At 35.4% G+C, this 18004-nt stretch overlaps 3 protein-coding genes across 3 annotated transcripts; all 3 read right to left on the bottom strand.

Moving 5' to 3' along the window:
* Nucleotides 1-14: 14 nt before the first annotated feature.
* On the bottom strand, nucleotides 15-4904 carry LOC110724639 (uncharacterized protein At1g04910-like). Its single transcript, XM_021904065.1, has 10 exons — nucleotides 4045-4904; nucleotides 3417-3479; nucleotides 3223-3301; nucleotides 3075-3145; nucleotides 2884-2972; nucleotides 2597-2800; nucleotides 2063-2282; nucleotides 940-1167; nucleotides 621-818; nucleotides 15-327 (listed from the first exon to the last, which is right to left on the bottom strand). The coding sequence occupies exons 1-10, from the start codon at nucleotides 4183-4185 to the stop codon at nucleotides 118-120; spliced, it is 1503 nt and encodes a 500-aa protein (XP_021759757.1). The 5' UTR covers nucleotides 4186-4904; the 3' UTR covers nucleotides 15-117.
* Nucleotides 4905-5669: 765 nt separating this feature from the next.
* LOC110724635 lies at nucleotides 5670-8857 on the bottom strand. The gene is made up of 2 exons (XM_021904061.1): nucleotides 8496-8857; nucleotides 5670-6018 (listed from the first exon to the last, which is right to left on the bottom strand). The coding sequence occupies exons 1-2, from the start codon at nucleotides 8794-8796 to the stop codon at nucleotides 5975-5977; spliced, it is 345 nt and encodes a 114-aa protein (XP_021759753.1). The 5' UTR covers nucleotides 8797-8857; the 3' UTR covers nucleotides 5670-5974.
* Nucleotides 8858-12045: 3188 nt separating this feature from the next.
* On the bottom strand, nucleotides 12046-17641 carry LOC110724634 (cell division control protein 2 homolog). Its single transcript, XM_021904060.1, has 9 exons — nucleotides 17467-17641; nucleotides 16013-16050; nucleotides 15735-15919; nucleotides 15175-15295; nucleotides 14590-14763; nucleotides 13879-14042; nucleotides 13277-13364; nucleotides 13131-13184; nucleotides 12046-12406 (listed from the first exon to the last, which is right to left on the bottom strand). The coding sequence occupies exons 2-9, from the start codon at nucleotides 16019-16021 to the stop codon at nucleotides 12317-12319; spliced, it is 885 nt and encodes a 294-aa protein (XP_021759752.1). The 5' UTR covers nucleotides 16022-16050; nucleotides 17467-17641; the 3' UTR covers nucleotides 12046-12316.
* Nucleotides 17642-18004: the final 363 nt, after the last annotated feature.

The raw sequence follows: 18004 nt of genomic DNA, 5'->3' as shown, positions 1-18004 counted from the left end.
AGGTACGTCAAGAAAAGTGTAAATTTGCTCATTAATGTAGAATTTGATTTCTGCATTGCTAAAATATCGTAGAGGAAGAACAAAATGAATGACAGGAAAAGCTTAAGTCAAGTTAGATTATGTTTGGCACATACAATCAGGAACAGGGTAAGTATATATGGACTGTTTCTCCTTCCTCACTCTAATTTGTCCTTGCCTATTTTTGTGCCCAGCTACAACAGCATTCTGAAAGTCATGCCAACTAATACTCTGATTCAGGAAAAGCTGGCCTAGCAATGCCATGTTTGGTCTTATAGTCTTCAGATTCTGATATGCTCGATGACCCAACTGTACACAAAAAGGTTTTAAACCAGGTGATTAGTAAAAAGAACATGTCTGAAAAGAAGTAAGATCACTGATTGCACATTAGGAGCATAATCTTATAAATGATTCTCGGATTCTCCCCTTGTTTCTAAATAGGAGTTGCTATTGTTTTTGAGGTCAAATTTGACTAAGTTTTCGTTTATAATGACATAAGTTACTCTGCTGGAAAAATATGAATGGAATTTCGAGAAATTTATGGCATACTATCAGAAGAAGGAAACACAAATAAAATAATAATAATAATAATAAAAGCTTACCATCGCATTATGCATGTTTCCTGGAGAAGCAGAGATGAAAATATCACTGTGCATGCTCACATAATAATCCACTGCAGCTAACAATGAAGCTTTGCCTTCAACCTTCCCACGCTCATCAGCAGTGGCAAGACTCCTTTTGTCTTCTATACGGGGAAACAACGTACATAGAGTTGATATTCTGGCTTCACCGCCATATACCTGAACAAAGCAATTTAGTAAACCTAGCTAAAAAGCCTAAAATTCAAGCTCTCAAATAGAGGGGGGTTAAAGGAACAAAGTTCAAAAGGAGAACCGCCATTCACTGTTTCATAACACAAACCTTATGGGAAGCCAGGTAAAGGCGAGTGTTATTGGTGAAGCCTAAAGCTGCAAGCAACAACCCAATCTCTTCCGGTGTCAATGGGCAACGTCCTTGATTTCTTAATTCTTCATCAGAGAACTGAGTTTTCATAACTCTTCCTTGCCAAATGACTTGACGATATTTTGCAAGAGCTAATTTTTCAGCTCTACCCCCACCAAAATCACAAGCTGAATGTGCTGCCATATCCTGAGATAATTATTGGAGGAAGCCAATTGTTACCAAAACCCCTCAGAAACAATTGCCCGTCAAGTAGAAATATAATAGTCATTGTGCATAATATGGCATATTGTGAGCTCTTCCTTCATAACACTTCTTCTCAACAAGCATAAACTTGTCCTTTAGTAGGGGCAAAGAGAGGAGAGGGAAGAAGGGAAGGTTGGGGAAGAATAGTGATACTATTAGAAGACTAACGAGTCCCATAAAGGCTCCAACATCTACTGTAGGTATTTTTCAAATGATTTAAGCATCCTTGGTAAAGATTTTATCATCATAACTTATCCTAACAGTTGACCGTGCTTAAACTATCCATCACCGCAGATAACTATAAAATTAAACTAGCGATCAACTGATCATGTACTAAAACGTATAACCTTACTTAAACATGGTTTATAACATAAAAGCCAGGAATAACTATAAAGTTAATGTAGACAACTCTGAACAGTATTTTAGTGGCTAGGTGGTTAAAAACAAACAGGCATGGATTTTCCAGGTCTGTCCAGGTTGGCCCATTTACTTTGAGAGATATGAAAGGGCAGAAGAACACAGTCAAAATCTTTTGAGCAAAATGAGTTTGGAAACTGTTCAAATCCCTCTAGTGAAAAGATAGAATAGAGAGCTTGTAAAACTAAAATCTATAATGGATAGACATGGGGTTCAGAATGGATTTCCAAATAGAAATGAGTTGTCCAGATAGTTGTGGGTCTAAGTCTAATTATGAAAAATATTATTTCTTTGGTTCTTACTTCTTCCCTCTGACCTTAATAATTTTTCTTATCCATGAAAGAGAATCACAATCACAAAGCTACAGAAGCAAATCATAAAACAAGATAGTGAGAAGAACAAAACTAGGAGAAAATCTCACTTTATCAAACCGAAGATGCAGCACAACATACTTTTCCCTCTGTCCAGAAAATTCACCAGATGAGCGCAATCGGCTGACAAGGGTGTCACCCAATGCCCTAATATGTGGAACAAAGAGTAATGCTTCAAAGTTGACCTTGCAACGAAGCTGTTGAATGGTTTTAGGCAAGTTGTCAAAAGCCAAACGGTGTGAGAAAGGGGAAATTGCAGCAATTCCATACCTAGTATAGTTCAAAAGATATTAATCCAAGAGTCCGCTAACATTACCGTAAGAATGGAAGATTACCAGAGAAAAACTAAAAGAATCACATGAAAGAACACAAGTTTCAGACGGGGTAAAAGAAAGCATAAAACATGTAGCATTAAAGAGAAGAGCAAAGGTTACTTTCAAGCAGTTGTACTATGTATGTCATTTGTCAGTAACCGCTTAGCATGCTTGTTTTAGCATTTCAGGCTATAATGACTCAATTTATTTACTCAAACAATGTGCATCAAGTGTTTGGAGTATTTAAGGATATGGCAAAGAGTAACTTACCTATGCAATATAGGTAATACATTCTCCAAATACCAGTCAGCTGATGCATGGACAGGTGCAGTCTTAATTCGGGTTTCTCGTATACCTGTGCCATAATACTCCCTAGTGCTCCAAAAGTATTCAACAGGCAACTCAGTAACTATGGAAATTTCATCCCTCAAACTACTGATAAAGTGATCCAAATCAAATACTTCAGAAAATGAACTGCACAAACATATCGCACTGTAAGTCAATATTATGGCCTTAACAAGCTGTAAATTAAAGGAATCAATCTTCAGACAAGGCACCTTGAATCTTGCCATACTGTATTGACTTCCAGGTGTGGGATTACAAGAGTTGCATTCAAAATTTTAGCAACAGCAACGGCATCACAAATCTGAACAAGGTTAACAGATCTGTTATAACAAAAAAAAAAACAATTCATATAATGAATTCACATACACCAGTAGCAACTAGCAAGTCAAGAGCATAAATTTACCCCCATTCTCTGCTGGTTTAATCCTCCATCAAGAAACACTTGTATATAGCCCTGCGACTTCTCAGGCAAGGCTGCCAACCAAAAATTGGGTTAATTATAATTAAGTTGCACCCTATGTAACAAGGACACACTAGTTTCTAGTACTTACGAGTACTTTTGGTATCATGACATGATTTCCATCCTTGGTGGGGCAAAGGAGACCACAGCTCAAGCTGCTGTCGAAAGGGCTGAAACAATGCCGCAACATAATAAAGACCAGCAAGTACTCAACTTTCGATTATCACGATTCGTCTACAATAAGATAAAATCACAATGTTTAAAGGCTAATAAGCACATACTCACAGTTTGCCATTGTAATGCCCCCTGCAAGAGGCGCATATGCCTAGGTTTGGGCGCATTCCATTCCTACAATTTGGAAGCCAACAGTACATAGAATAGAATCATAATCTATCATATGAAATGCATATCAGACCATTGAACAGCCAAATCCACAATAAGTAAACAATCAATGCTACACCATCAATACCTCCAACTTCAACAAATATCAAAGATATATACCTAACATATAAATATCATTTCCCTAAAAACTATGATAATAATCATCTTCAAGCAAATCAAATAAAGTCAAAAGTAAAATTCTTCTCTAAATCATTATCATTACAAATAATCACAGTCATCCCATATTTATTTTCCATCAGATATATTTGTCAATACGTCTAGTTCACTATAATTACATTTAAAAAAATATATATATTATAAATATTAATCTATTTCATTTCCAACCCACAAAAGTTCAAGATAGAATCTTTTCAACTTAAACCGTTAAACCCAGCACCAATTTGATGTACCCACCAAAAATTAGCAAATACCCAGATAAATTAACAGCAATAATCAACATCAACAAGTAATGAAATGTCACCAATTTTGTTCTTTTAAAAGAAATGACATGATTGATGAGAGAGAAACTTACAGAGAAAAGAGAAGAATAAGAGCGAGCGAGGGGAGAGAAAAGATGAGGGAAGAAAATGAGTAGGAGTAGCACAAACAAGGAGATAAATGTCGGTGATTTGTGGGAGTAATAACTCCGATGATGTTGTGACACCTTCATCATCTGGAAATTCAACAACTTCCTTTTTTTTTTTTTTTCTTGAGTAAATTTGATTTTTGAAGACTTGCTTATGTAATTGAATGAATAATCATGTCGACATTTGCAATTGATTCGGTCACACAAAAATGGAGATCAAAGAGTCGAAATTCGAAGAGGTAGAGATGGTAAGTGGGATTTTGATACTTTGGGAGTGTGAGTTTCTAATTTTAATTGAATTTTGCATTAAGCATTTCAAGATGGATATTCTTTAAGGATGAGTGTGTAATTTTTTTATTTTTTTATTTTTTTTTTATTTTTTGTGTAATAATTATTTGCAACGATTTGACATAAAGTATAGAGGAAAAATGTCTAATCGTTGAAAATAATGTAACGGAAGTAGTAGGTGAATTGTTCAATTGAGAAAATTTGATGAAATTAGATAAGTGAGAGTTCATAAGAATACAAGTTTTCAAAAAATATACGGAGTAATAGTTTACAATTTAGAGGTAACCCCATTCAATCATGTTGATTGACGAACCATTGTAAATCAGTCCCTTTTGTGAGCTAGTTTTGCAATATAATACATTTTTTAATTATTTTAAAAAATCCTTAGATCTAGCATCACAATTCATGAATGACGAACCACCACCATAACCCCTGTCATCTCGTCGATCAACCACAAACCACCACAATCATCCTCTTTGCGTCCTTCTTCTTCCCTTCTTCCTCCTTCCTCAACAACCACTTCAATGCCGCTTCGTGATGGTAAAAAAAGACAACCTATTAGCAAAAGGGTGTAAATTAAGGCCATATCAAATTATCTAACCTATAGGGGTAGCATCTTCTTTGTGAAAGCAATTTTAACCACCTTAGGTGGTGATGGCGTTGCTATGATTGACTAATGGAGGAGGAAGAAAGTGCCAACTATTCCCAAATAAAAAGTGAAATGTCTTTTATGAAATCAGGATGATGAACATGTATTTCCTCGACAATTTGTTTATCTAGTGTCAATTCTCTAGAGTGGAAATTTCTATGGGAAATTAATTCCTATTGCTATTAGTAAAATCCATGTAGTAGATTATGAAATTTAATTGCCATAAACTAGAAAATGACCCCTTAATGAAAGTAATCTTAAATTTGGCTAATTTTTTAACTACTCCGTATGATGAAAACAAGATTGACCATATATAGTATCACTCTTGAGATTTAGGATTTTACCAAAACTTGTATATCTCAAATTTGGATCTGGTCCGAACTAGTTAAAGTCAAGATAATCTTCTCAAATGATCCAAGGTGAATTGGGACCTTGTTCACCAACAATCATAAAATCTTAGTATTTGACTTCTGATTTATCCACCATATGTAACAAAGGTAACTTTCACATAGTCTATTGGTTAATACTTCATAGGCATAACTCTGCAGGACTCATTGTCCCTTCAGGATGAAGTTAACCTTTGCATTTATTTAACATCTTTTTTTCCTTATTAAAATAAGTAATGAAACAAGAGAACCAAGAACCTCTTTTGCTTTGATTTGGACAAGGATCACGCCTATCAAGTAATGAACACGATACCATTGTAAAAAGTTCTCGTTGGTATAATATATGGAAGATTAACCTAATCTTTAAGAAATGCAGCCAAATTCTGCATCTTTGCACAAAGATCAAGTTCCAAAATATACAAAAATCCCTCATATCAGCAACCCAACAAATGAAAGGTATCGTTGTGCATACTAGGCAGCATTGATTACAGGAATTGTAAATCCCCATCTCCTATGAATTAAAATGTTGCTCCCGACAACTCAGCTAGCAACTTCAGATAAGAAGCTTAGTAGATGGTTCTGCTGCTTCCTCTGCATCTGTGAGAGTGACAAAAGAGTTAAAAAGTCAAATTAGAAATTTCTTTAACTTGGCAATAAAACAGATAGCACACTGCCTCAAACCACAGAGACAGGTATTTGAAAGTTGTTCTTACTTTTTTTTTCCCAAGAAGAGAAGGGGGGGGGGGGGCAATTTGTCAATTAAGCATTCAATTACAAAAATGATGAGGCTCTACCAAGTCACCAACAAAGTTCATAATTTTATTAGTGTCTTGCCAACAGAGAGAAAACTAATTGTTATACAGCATAATCACAAAAAAACTGCATATGCCCACAATATAGCTCCATCCAAGCAAACTATTCTATAATTCCATCATGAAGCAGAGGCTACAATTACTCTCTTTGACCTCATGCGATAAAATTCCATTCAAGATTATTCTCTATCCACAAAGATAAGACAGCTATCCCATGTACCAGGTCTCTATTACTTTCTCTCCCTTTTCTTTTCACATCTATAATCTCTCAAAGGACTTCAACCAGCAAGTTTCCTCTCAATGACAATCCTCTGTAATCTTCAATTTTTTCAAACATCTATCAAAAGCTTTTTTTTCCACCACTTTTTTTCCATAATACTTTTGAACCATCGCCAAAATTAATATCTCCATCAGATCTGCATCTTTACTTGATGGAATATCTTTCCCACCAGTTACTATATCTTATGTTTCCTCCACTTTCCCACATCTATTGGGCCTCAAAATTATCTGGATTCAGAGCTCCAAAGTCTAGATAATAGTACGTTACACCTAAATAGATAATTAATCCTCACAATCAATCAACTGTTCTTAAGAATCAACAATTGCTTTGACCAACCACAAAAACATAATTCAGCACCAAGACTTAACAAAGTGACCTTTCTTGCAAATGGAAATGTGGTTCATTAAAAGATATGCAGGGGGAAAGAATGACTAGAAGAAAATGGTTACAGCCACCAGCTCTTCTCCCACAAGATAATCTATTTTTGACGGATGAGCTCCGCACAAAAGCAATGAAACAAGAAAATAGTTCACCAACAATATGAAGGGAATCTATCACCAACAATATGTAGAAAATAGTACAAGGACAAATTACTTCTGGATTCGGGCTTAAAATAGTTCACCGATATAACCCACAATTTAAGAGTTTTAGTGAACATAGAACAATAGATCCCAAAAGTTATACCTGTTTCAATAAACTCAATCAAGGAGAAATCTCATAAACTTATACCTTTTGCTATCCTCAGAAAATAATACAGAAATTCTCAAGTAATTGATCAACTAAATCATAGATGTCAAAACAAATATAACCCAGATGTCGAAACAAATATAACCCATTTTGCAAAGAAGAGCGAAATCATTGAAATTAGCATAATATAGCTAAAAAGAGATGCATCACTACCCTAGTTGTATGACTTGTATCATAAGGTCTCATCCAGTGGCTCTCTATGGAGGGTTAATTTCATGCATCCTAGAGAAGATATTAACCAGAAGTGTGCGGCTACGAGTTTCTCCTCATCTAAACTTCTGCTCTAATAGTTGTGTTTTCTGCAATAAAAACCAGAACGTGCATGATCTCATCAAACCACCTAAATCCTAGTTTGGCTCCATTTTCCATTTTGCTTGAAAGCTATCTCAGCCATTCATTTTTAAGATCCAATTGCTGTCTAAGGCGTTCGCTTGGGTTTAATCAAAAGTATAGCCTCTTTATACACATGTGTTGAGCTGCAAATCATTATGTTTAGCTGATACATAATGATAAATTATGATCCTCTTATCTCCAACAGATACCCTCCTTTCTAGATTATGTTAGTGAAAATTGTCAATCGTGCTTCATTAATCAATACTTGATGTTGAGATTGATAAGGTAGCACATAGATTCGGTGTATTTATACTTCTAAGTTGTTGCGAAATATCTTTCTTTCTAATTTCTTCATTTAAACACCAAAACCCCAAAATTTCACACGAAAAACCCTAGAATTCCTTTGAGGTCTATGTACATACCCCAATATAGCGCCAATCATAGAGCTCAAAGCCACAAATTTTTAGTTCAACATCTAACCCGATATTCTAATAGCATCACCCTAAAACTAGCCACATCTTTACTCATTAGTTTGCTAACATTTCTCAGTAAATTATTCAATCATCAATCCTTCGCACGCCACCTCCTCTAACAAACACATTCACGAACATCAACACTTCTAATCGCAAATTTCAATCAACACCTAAATAAATTGATATCCAATAACTAAACCTAGACACGATCATACAATGTCACACAATCGATTATACGAAAGACCCCATCTTTACATCACACCCATTTCAATTTACAAAAAAATTTCAAAATCAGTATATACCCTTTTTAAATCCAAACAAAACCCAACATCAAAAATTCACATTCTCATCAATTTACCCAATAAACAAACAATCCAAAAAACACCCAGAAAATTAAATAAACAGAGATTAAAAATAGAGTAAAAATACCAGAAGGGATGGCGACAACTTCACCATAGATGGCTTTAAGGCGAGAAAGAGGAACAATGGCGGTTTCAGGGGAAGAAGCATCAGCGTAAAGCTTCTGTTTCCAATCCCAAATTGATTTTTTCATAGCTTTGTTGGAGTCTGCAATAGCTTGTTTCTCGGATTCTAGGGCTTCAATTAAGTTTTCTTGGTTCATAGACCTGACCCCAAGAGCTGTGAAAGAACCCAGTAAACAAATGTTGACGAAAGTGTTGCTGTTTAACAATCTGTTGACGATGTTCATTGCTCTACTTGCTAATTCCATCTCTCTCTTATCTCACACTTCTTGAAACGATGATTAAGCTTCTTATTTTTGCTGTGGAAGTTTGTATTAATACAGAGATCGAGCATTAAATTAGTCCTATTCACCTTAACTATGATGAATTGAAATTATTTTTTAATTAATTGAAATTATTTTTACTAATTTTCTATTATAATTGTTCTTTAAGAAAACTGAATTTTACTGAACTGAACTTATTTTTACTGAACTGAAATGAATTTTACTAAACTGAACTTATTTTTACTGAACTGAAATTAATTTTACTGAACTGAACTTATTTTTACTGAACTGAAATTATTTTTACTTAATATTATTTTTTTAAGGTGAAAAGAATAGGGCCTTACTCATACTTCTTCCGTTTTTATTATGTCCATTTTGACCGTCATACTTGTTAATGTACAACATTGATTAAATTTTATTTTACGTATAAAGCACAAATAATGATCATAATGGTGCATGAGAAGAGTGTTAATGTTAAATTGGAACACTTGATAAAAAAGACTACTGTTTTTTTTTTAAGGAAATACTTTTTTTTTGGGTGCGAAGGAGAGGATAAGCCTCGGGAAAAAACAAAATTAAGGTGGAACAAGTCCTGGCAAAGCCACCCCTACAACATCATTATGTAAAATACGCCCTAAATCTATAGGGGGGATTGAATCAACTCGATCGGGTTGTTCTGTGAACCTTTGGAGCAATTGTTTGCATCTAGCAATAATATGAACACATTCCCCATTGTAGGTATAAGCATTATTTAAAACTTGCACTAGTGCTTGACTATCTAATTGTATTCATTTTGTTTCATTCTATTTATGGTATACTCTTTTTACCATCTTGCACATTGAACAAATACACGTTTCCATACTCTCTCTATTACTTTATTCACTTTTTCTTACACAAAATCACCTTTTATATTTTCTTTCTTATTCCGTACTTTATCTTGCACACAGTCACACTTTTATTTATTATAGTAAGTAGGTAGAACATAAAAGAACATATTTAGTAAATCGACACTTCTTAAAACTCCATATCAAAGTGTTGCATTGAAGGAGGCAGCTCTCTTAAAGGGGACAATTTCCTGTGTTTTATTGAATTGGTGCAAGAGTTGCAAGCTATGACATGTGTTACTCCTAGGGGTGTCAATTCATTAAACAGTTCGGGTTTGGGTTGGGTTTATCAGTTTCGGGTTATAACGGGTCGGTTTATAACGGATTGAAATAATAAGCGGGTCGGTTTTGAAAATTATCGGGCCAGTTCGGTTTGGTTTTTTTAATTGCAGTTTCTATTCGGATCGGGTCCTTATCGGGTCGGGTTCTAGTCGGTTCGGGTCATAATCAATTTGGGTTGAACTGGGTCGGTTTGAAAACGGGTTTAGCCCATTTAATGTGGGTTTCGGTTAAAAATAGTTCGGGTCTTAATCAGGACGGGTCGTAATTGGTTCGGGTCATAATCAGTTTGGGTTTAACTGGGTCGGTTCGAAAATGGGTTTCGGTTCAAAATAGATCGGGTGAAATCGGGTCCAACCATCGGTTATAATTGGTTTAGATTGAACTTAGTTGGTTTGAAAACGAGTTTACCCAATTTGAAACGGGTTTCTAATCAAAATCATATCGGGTTAAAATTGAGTCGGATGATTATCGAGTCGAATTAGTCAGATAATGGGTAGGAACGAGTCAAGTCATAAATAAGTTGGGTTTATCGAGTAGTGGGTTGAAACTGATTAGATCATAAACATATTGGGTAACAGGTTGTAAATGACTCGGTCATAACGGGTTACGGGTTTTAAACGGTTTGGTCATAACGGGCTACGGGTCGTAAACGGTTCGTTCACAACGGGTTACGGATTATAACCGGTTCGGTCACAACGGGTTACGGGTTGGAACGATTTAGGTTTATCGGATTTTTATCGGGTTTTAACAGTTTTCGGTTTAAAACGGGTCAGGTTACTATCGGGTTTAAACGTAATCGGTTTGGGTTGCTTTTAGTTTCGGGTTGTAACGGTTTGGCTTGATAACGGGTCGGGTTAGTAACGGTTTGCACAAATTCGGTTTAGTTCAGTTTCGGTTTGGAAAAAATTGGGTCGGGTCAGTTTTCGATTTCCAAAAAACGGGTTTTAAACAGTTCAGTTCCTTTTCGGATCGGTTCGAAACAGTCGGGTTTAACGGTTCAGGTCAGAAACTGACAGCTCTAGTTACTCCCTATATACTATATAGGTTACATAATTACAAGATTTTATTCACATGTGCAAAGTTCTTAATTTAACACATTAAGGATTCAAGGAGATGCAAATCGAACAAATTGGATAGTTAACCTATAATATTCACGGTGTACCCTTTAATAATTCAAATGGTAATCCTAATGTTTTCAAAGTTATTAATAAATACCCTTAATTCCTCTTGGGATCAAGTTTTCATTAGTGCTCATTTCCCATTATCTCTATCTCTATCTTTACATTTAGATTGCAAATCAAACATTTTTCATGTTGCTTATGACAGTCTAGAGGAATTTCCTACTATTTCTTTAAAAAAAAAAATATCAATTTTTTTTTTAAATGGTATGATCCACCTTTGGCCAAGATTGGGCAACCAATCAGAGTACTTGGGTACAAATGGGCATCAGGATCGAGCGTGAATGACTTGGAGAGCTAGTAATTAAAAATTGATGTCCGCCATTAGCTTGGACAACCAATGACTTCACTCTTAGGCCTCACATCTCATTGGCTTAATGGTGTTTATAAGGGAAAACTTTGGATCATTAAGCTGATTTTCCATGATAATTATTGACATAAATGGTAACAAAATTGCGATAAAGCCCACAAGATCAAGTTTCATGCCTAGCCAATGTACATTTTGTTTTGTCCACTGCGTGATTTATCTTATCACCACAGGCCGTTTCACTTCATGCCATATCCCCTAACTCTAAGCTCCACAGCTCACCACTTCGTGCCTCATGTTAGACCGTGATTAATAATGGTTCATATCATCATACATCAACCAACCATTATTCTTCTTAAGGTTAAATTGCATCTCAATTGAACAACAATCCAGCATTTTTTGGCATATTGTGTCAATATGGTTTACACAAGAAATTCAATAAGAAGCTGAACTGTATTCCTGTAAGTTTATTTGCATCCAAAATGGTAAAATTACTGCAGATCAAAGAGAGTGGCGATTTTTTTTTTTTTTTTTTTTTTTTTAAGATGATGATGGTAAATGATAAAATTTTCGGGGAAGAGAGTAGAGGAATAATGGTTACATTCAAGCAAAGTAAGAGTGATATGGAAGATGGGAATAATTTTCATATTGCAATGGGGCTGCACAAGTTCTCAATCCCAATGCAGAATACTCAATTACACGACATGAAGTCCTGGCAAAGAACAATGGTAAGCATAGAGTCAAACAAAAATCTACAAGAATTGCACACATTTCACCCGCATAAAATAAATCAACAGAACTTTTTTCCTTAACTTCCAATATTCACACAATATAACCTGGAGGCAAACGGCAAATTAGGGTGCAAAACCAATGTCCTTGAAGTATTCATGTTCAAGAGCACCCCTAGCTGTAATCCTTTTGCTAGGATCCAAGCAAAGCATTTTCTGGAACAAAACACACATATATAAGCAAGGCACTACATCCAGTGAAATCTTCTAGACATGTTTCAATTTAGCTAGCAACCACAGCAAGTGATGCTTTTAGGAACAAAGCAAAAGTGTAAAGAATAGTACGAATCATATTTAAGCTTCAGTGAATCAAATCTACCAGTGTAACAGCTACACGAGACAGACCATCAGGAAATGAAAGGAGATAGAGGCTATTTCTTCAACTTTGAACCCCACAGGAAAATAGTCCAGACTCAGAATGGTAAAGAAGGAAGATGAAGCTAATTTTTTTTCTCGTATCCCAATTAAATTGCTTTTTTGACTAGAAAATTGTTTCCAAATTCATGGTTTTTTGGTGCAAGTGCAACTGATATACTACAGGGGTACGAAAGTACAGGTTAGCAAGCTGAGCTTTGAAATGCCATCAAAGGCAAAGGATCTGTGCATTTGGGATGAGGCATAAAAGATGATAAACGCCCTGAAAGAGGGAGGGTCAGGGCACTTGGGCCCATAGCACAGATAAACCAAGGAAGATATTTGAGCAATGAAGCTTAAGCAAATTCAGGCATATTGTTTCAAGAAGAGATATCATACTTGGATATTTAAGGGCAATAGGGCTTTTCCAACAAGAGAATAAAACAAAAGGAAAGGTTACTGGAAAAAGGAAAAAAAATCAAACAAACAAACAAAAACAAGCAGAGAATAATGTGTAAGAACTTACATTTAGAAGATCAATACCAGCTGCATCAAGATTTGGTACTATTGCAGACAGATCCTACAACACATAAAATAAAAGGAGAGTAACTCTAGCAAAAACACAGTAGACAAGTTAGGGGTAAAAACTAACAAAACAAAATGAGGCAAAACCTTGGATATCCATTTAGGAAATGAAGATTTGAAATCAGGGAGGGAGGTCACTCCAGGCCATGTCTCCTCAGTTGGTGTACCTAAGGTCCTATAAAACGACAATTGAATAATAAAATATCTATAAGCAGTTCTGTCAGATGTGTAAAGAAATAAAAGACCCCAGAAAAGCACAAGGAAAACAAATAAATTAGGATTATGTTAAAGCTCAAATTGGTATATCGGCAAAAATGATCGAGACAAGGGCAACCAATTATAAATTCACAGGCGTAAGGTTATCTTGCTTGACACCGAGAAGGGTGATGATTTAAGAAAGAATGTCAGCATTTTAGGTGATTGCTTGCAAAGTTGTAATAGATTGAAGCAACCTTTACGTTCAAAAAAAAAGGGGGGGGGGGTGGGGGGGGGAAGCAATCTAACATTACTATATGTTCTTTTACAGAGAAGAGTCAAGGATATGTTGAACTATGGATTGCTATCTAAACGAAGTCTCCAGAATTATGATATAGCATCAATGAAAACTCCATTCTTATGGACGAAAGATTACAATTTCAAGTTGAGAGAGAGAACAGAATCAGAGATAACAGCATAAATAGAAATGAGACCTGAAAATCTTGAAAAGTTCATCAATCTCAGAATCTCCAGGAAATAATGGCTTCTGATTCACCATCTCAGCAAAGATACAACCCACAGACCACACATCCACAGGAGTAGAGTAATGACGAGATCCCAGCAATATTTCTGGAGCTCTGTACCACAATGTCACTACCTAGAGAGAACCATTAAACATTTAAACTGACATGAAGACAGTTCAACCAATCACAATTTGCAAAGAATTCACATATCACTCAGAGTGCAAATCTGTCCAGCGGTAGCATGCATGTTAAATCAACATTTATTTAGCTCATGATTGAAGTATATAAGCCTCTTTTCAAAGAAATGAATAAACAAATACTTATACATACATGTTTTCCACCCTTGATAGAGCTTCTTTTTTTAGGGGTTGAGGTAGGGCGAGTATGTAGTCATCAATTGACACTAGGCTGAACATAAAATATAATGTTGAGCTTGTATAATTAGTTATGCATGTTAAAAGAAGCCTAAGCAACTAGAAATGGGAAATGTAAATCCATCTAGACAGAGGTCAGCTGTGATGCTGCTGGTGTAAAAAGCTTTTGTATAATTATATAGTTGAAATCTACGGATGATGATCTCTATGGATACAAAGGACAGAAAAATACACTTGCTAATGCATGTCATTCTAACTAGTACAACATAAGAGAATCCAGCATACTAAAAGCCTGGCCCTACCCTACCTCATGCGTAAAAGTCCTCACAGGAATACCAAAGGCCCTTGCCAATCCAAAATCTGCAAGCTTTAGCGCATTAGTTTGGCGATCGATCAGCAAATTTTGCGGCTTCAGATCTCGGTGCAGGACCCTGTGAGAGTGACAATATGCAATACCACGAAGAATTTGATATAGAAACCTCTGCAGAAAACAAGTCAATTTTCAATGTCAGTGAAAGCAGAATAGGCTTTCCAGCAACACCCAAAACACGTTAACAATAGTAAAGCAAAGTAACCAACCCATGTCTGGCACCAATGCCATAAACCCATAAAGATGAAAATAGAAGCCATGGCATCTTATTCTTTAAAGTCAAAGACAAAAGAGAGGGAGATTTGCAACCAAAGCCAAAGGCAAAAGGACAAGCAATCTTCTTGGGGAAACAAAAACTATTCTCACCCAAAAAAAAAAAAAAAGGACCAAGTCCTTTCCAGAAAACTTTCCCACAAATGATACAACAAAAGTCCAGCTAATACATATGCAGCCAGGGTAAAATGAATCACAATTTAATGGAACATGGAAGTCAAAATTTTCCAACAAGTTAAAAGACCTTACTTTTATCATGCGTGGATCCTTTGCAAAATCAGGGCATGAATCCATGTGTTTCTTCAAATCAAGGTCCAAGTACTCAAAAACCAGATACAAGCGTTTCTCACTGTGCACAACATCCTGCAACCTGTCTAATTTCATTAATACTATCACAAGTGACACTAGTCACTGGATAGACCCATGCCATACATGTACAACAATGAACATAAATCTCAATTGTCAGCATATTGCATTCACTGGCAACAAGAAATGGTCATGGATTTTCTTTTAATCAAAAAAATTATCGCATAGGAATAGTGTACAGATGCAAATGCTATCTATTTCACTATTTGGCTTTGTTATATATTACCCACTGTCACGGTAAATACATTTAAAAAAAAAAAAAAAACAAAAAAACAAAAAAAAACAAGGGTGTTTACATGAATACTAATTTACCTGCCACATTCTAAAGCTACTCATACCTAGAAGCATCACAACAGAACACAACCTAACAAAATTTAGCTATTTCATCATCAACAGTTGTGTGAAGTAAGAGTTGCATAATTGATAATACAACAATTATATACCTGACAATGTTGCTATGCTGCATCTCCTTCAAGAGTGAGATTTCTCTGATCGCCGTACTTGGGACTCCCTCATCCTCTTGTTCCAACCGGATTTTCTTCAAAGCTATAGTTTCGTTTGTAACCCTGTCTCGTGCCTTATAAACCACTCCATAGGTTCCTTCCCCTATCTTCTCAACTTTTTCATACTATACACATCAACATCAGTTCATAATTCAGGCAAAGACCTCCAAAATTTATTTAAATCATAACAATATACAAATCATTAAATGATGAGAAACCTGATCCATTATGCTCCAGTATCTCTACCAGCGTACCACTGAAAACAAACAAAATCAAAATAACAAAATCAGATATAATCAACAACTAACAGTACCCAGGCCTGACAACAAGAACAGCGACCGCCTCGCAACGAGAAAGAAAAGGTTCAATTTCAATATTTTCCATTCTAATGTATAGGGTTATAAACAAAATCCTGTGAAATTAGGTTGAAAGGCTGAATTGGTTCAATGACATTAAGGCCTTCTTAAGCATCAAACTTCTAAATGATCTATTCGGTTATGTAGATATTCATCAGACATTCGGAAATTGGATAAATTTAGTGTTGATAATCTTCAGAGTTGGAACATACTCTTAGATGTTTCTATAAAAGAAACACTTGTATATAATTTAAAATGCCAATTGGATTCCTGTCATTTTAATTACCAACCGCTAACTAATCTTCTATCTTGCCCCCCACCCTTTCTCCATCTCTGGCCCTGACTCACTGTGTCACTGTGGTAGGTAGGCAAGGCAGCGATGAAAGCTCCTAAAATAAACTCTCTCTTCATAACTGTGATTCCAAAAATAGTGTATATTCTGTGTTTATGAATTAAACTTTTATCTCTCTCCCGTACGAATTGTAATCTTCACATAACACCACAAAAATCAAAGTCAAAGAAGAAGCAATCCAGCTATGAATGTATGAATGATCATCTTCCTGGAAGCATATCATTTCCTTCATTTCAAGCTCCGCGATGACAGTGAAGATGAAGAGAAACAGAGTATGAGGAGTGAGAAATACAAAGGATAGAGCATTACTTTCGTAAATTTATCCAAGTGAAATAGACAGTTTGAAACATTCCACTCTTCAATTGAAATTCCAATTAATAATAGCAAATTTGTCGCGAAGGATTTAGAATTAATAGTTTATCCAATACAGAATTTGGAATTGATAAGCAGTGTCTGAATTTCCAGATTTAAAATGTAGGATTTGAAATTAAATCCTAGTACTTAGTATCCAAACACAACCTCAGAGGATTCAATAGGGGTGCTAGACCTTCGAGCCGAGCTCGGATAGTACGCTCAGCTCGAGTTCAGTGTAATTTAGGCCGGATCGGCTCCGGCCACAATAATAGTCTAAAAAAAACTCGGCTCGTGGACTCGATCAGACTCGAAAATGCACCACATTAGCAACTAAATTTGACTCAATCATCAAATTAGGCTCAAAAAATTCACATAAAATTCTTCTCACTTAACAATGTAACTGTAAATTGCACATTACCAAAATACTAACATCAAAATGGCTACTTATGATCTTTCATAACTTCAGTAATTATAACCAACAGTTCAATAATCCACCTTAGAAGAACCCTAATTGACTACAATGATACTTAAACCAACAATACTGTGAAACTAAACCCTAGATTGTAAAATGAAAATCCAATTATTAGAGGAAATGGAAAAAACATCTCACCTTAGAAGCTAATTCAATGGAGGAGATAATGCTCAGAAGTTGCTTCGATCGAGTAGATGAAGCTCTGAAGCCGCTTCAATGGTGGACTCGAAGTACGCTGCAATGGAGGAGAGAGAGTGGGGTTTGCAGCTTAAAAGTGAAAGGCTCCAAATGGAGGGGAAATGAAAATGAGAATGTAGCAGGAAAGATTAATGACAACCATACAATGTCAACCGTTGGATGTAAATAATATCAACGGTTACCACTTTCGAGTTACTAGGTTGCAGTTTTGAGAGAAGACGAACCTTTCTCTACTTCTAAACTCTGATCACGTAATTATTTTTTTTCATAAAAACATGACATTTTTAACAATTAGAGTATACTCATGCTAAAACACGGAATATATTAGTCGTATATATCAATGTTTTTTTATTACTACTCCATACAATATTATTAATTTATTTGTGTAAATATGATGATGGAAGTTATTGAATTTGTTTAGTAGAAGTTATGGTGAAAATTAGTAGGTTTTTTTTTAAATAAAATTAATAAAAATAAA

Source organism: Chenopodium quinoa, unplaced genomic scaffold, assembly GCF_001683475.1.
Source record: "Chenopodium quinoa cultivar QQ74 unplaced genomic scaffold, ASM168347v1, whole genome shotgun sequence".
Taxonomy (NCBI): domain Eukaryota; kingdom Viridiplantae; phylum Streptophyta; class Magnoliopsida; order Caryophyllales; family Amaranthaceae; genus Chenopodium; species Chenopodium quinoa.
The sequence above is the reverse complement of the archived record's forward strand: the minus strand, read 5'-3'. Positions and strand labels throughout refer to the sequence as shown.